The 2,500-nt window shown below is 42.7% G+C and overlaps 1 protein-coding gene across 1 annotated transcript in view; it reads left to right on the top strand.

The window, feature by feature from the left end:
* The window catches only part of LOC139346672 (sodium channel protein type 5 subunit alpha-like), a 148,619-nt gene that overhangs the window by 50,465 nt on the left and 95,654 nt on the right, over positions 1-2,500 (top strand). Inside the window, exon 7 of the mRNA XM_070985876.1 lies at positions 1,118-1,209. Within this exon, the coding sequence (XP_070841977.1) occupies positions 1,118-1,209 (92 nt within the window). The remainder of the gene's footprint in view (positions 1-1,117; positions 1,210-2,500) is intronic.

Genomic DNA, 2,500 nt, shown 5'->3' on the forward strand with positions numbered 1-2,500 from the left:
CAAACAGTTTTCACCAGTTTACAAGTCAACAGTTAAAACATGAAAGTAACAGCTAAGCTAACAGTGCTACCAATGCAATAAATCCCTTTAAACTTAGTTTGTTAGACTAAATAAGGGTTCAAAAGAAGAGATTGTTTGCTATCAGCTACAGCTAAGAGGCTACGAAAAGACAGCACTACTGTTGTTTTAACAGAACTAGCCAAACAGCAGGCTAACAGCTGTTTGCTAACATTACAAGAACAGTGTTTAATACTTATTTTATGCCTTATGAATAAAGATAGGCTAACTGAATTATTAGCTCACAAGATGGCTATAGCTAACGTTAGGTACGGTAGCCTACAGCAACACTCCTGCTGCTAACACTTCACAGTCTACTGACCGCCCACTCGAGCTAAAACAGTTAGCCGATGAACTGATTAGTCGATTGACAGGAAATTAATCAGCAATAATTTAGAATTTTTTAAAGTGAAAATGAGAAAGTTTTACTGGTTCGTGTTTCTCAAACATGAAGATGTCGATGTGAGTACACAGTTTTTGGGACAAAATAAGCAAATTATTTATGTCAACTCCAGGAAGTTGTGATTTTCTACAATTCTGTGACAAACATTTAATGGATTAATCAGGATTTATATCCTGGTCCACAGACTGAAACTGGATTTCATTTGTCTGCATTTTTCGTGGTGGAAATGACAAATTAATTTAAAGTTGAACTTGTACTTGAACTTGAGAAAATAATTCAGCTGGGTACTTGACAGTGAGAATAATTAATATTAGCCGCCCTGGCTCACACCCAAAAACATGAGTCGACTCTAAACATCCACAACGTTAGCTGCTAAAACACAGAAATGATGTTATTGGTGAGTTCAGACTGAAGGTGTGAGACTGACTCTGTCTCCAGTTTCTATCCATGCAAGCAGCTTTGACCGTCTGACTTCCCCTTCTTGACACTCGATGTCTCCGTCCTGACCCTCCACCGTCCCACCCGGCCTGTTTCTCTCTCCGTCTCTCTCGGTATCTCCATTTTTCTCTCCCGCTGTGTCGGCTCGTTGTTGCTCAGTGTGGTCAAACCCTTCTGTGTGTGTCTGTTCTTGTGCTTCTGTCTCCCGGCTTGTTGCAGATATGTGACTGAGTTTGTGGACCTGGGTAATGTGTCAGCCTTAAGGACGTTCAGGGTGCTGCGAGCGCTCAAAACCATCTCAGTCATCCCAGGTGAGGAAGCGAACGCAGGGGAGTGAATATCAAACGCACCCCTCCTGGCCGGAGCCTGCTGGAAGCACTAAATCAGTGGCTGTGTTTGAAGTCTCATCCTGCATACTACCTACTGAATACTACACTTTCTGACACACACGTACATGAAGTACACGTAGGTAGTATGCAGAAAGCAGCACTGAGGTCTTCCTGGTAACTGGTTGTGAGTGGACATCAGAGGCTCAGCAAACAGCGACTTTACACACAACAAGTGTTGACAGTGAGTCAAGTCACTCTTAATGTTTGACCTTATTGACGCTAATTTCATTTATGTAACTGAGTTTGAATTCATGAGTTCCTGGAAAGTTTGTCGACTTATTGAAACGAAAGGCCCTCATCAGCGTCAGACTCTCACGGCTCAATGGCGTTTGATCAGATCTGAACCCAGTTGAATCAGGATCCTTCGTGATCCCTTATTGAATGCAGTTAGCTTTGATGTAGCCTGCTCACTCTGAGCACAGTGTGACTCAAATACTGGATGTCCTGATAACGTCCCATTCAGTTAATTAATTATGACAATATTAAAGTTGAAGTGGGAGATTTTGACTTTGCCAAACAGAGGATCTGTTTGTATTTAGCATTTTAAAAGATGACTTAATCAATGCGAGAGGAGCTTCAGTCCTGTGATTTAAGTTTCCGTGTTGACCGTTTGTCGTAGATTATAACTTAAAGTGACTCAAAGACCCTTTCTGTTCCACGCTGAGGCCAGTATTCAGCTCTAAATGTGGAACTGTTCCTTTAAATCTGTTGCTGGCTAGCCTCTGTATGTTTCCACTGCGCATGTTAGCATGCAGCGCTAACAGCATTAGCGTCTCGTACATGTTATAACTGTATCACAGGAGTATCAACATGTTGAAAGCATGTCGTCACTGCACACACGTCTGAACATCAGCGCACCAGTCGTTCATTAGCGCACAGACGCTAACAGTGTTGGCTGTATTAACCTGCATGACGGATGCTTTGGGAGCTAACTGTTAGCGTCAGCGTCTAATGAATGAGCTAAAAGGAAAGTTCAAAGAGAAACTGTTGTTTCTTTGCTGTGGTAAGATTGATGGAGGACAGTCAGCTTGTCTGCACCCTTTGTGTTCTGAGTGTGTGTGTTCCTGCTGTTTTCACCATGTGTTCGCGCGCGCGCGTGTGTGTGTGTGTGTATGTGTGTGTGTGTGTGTGTGTGTGTGTGTGTCGTTATGTGTGTTAGTAGGGAGTTTGTGGGCTGTTTTGCTTCATTTTGTTGGTGATGATGATGATGATG

The sequence above is a fragment of the Chaetodon trifascialis genome, chromosome 18, assembly GCF_039877785.1.
Source record: "Chaetodon trifascialis isolate fChaTrf1 chromosome 18, fChaTrf1.hap1, whole genome shotgun sequence".
In the NCBI taxonomy this organism is placed as follows: domain Eukaryota; kingdom Metazoa; phylum Chordata; class Actinopteri; order Chaetodontiformes; family Chaetodontidae; genus Chaetodon; species Chaetodon trifascialis.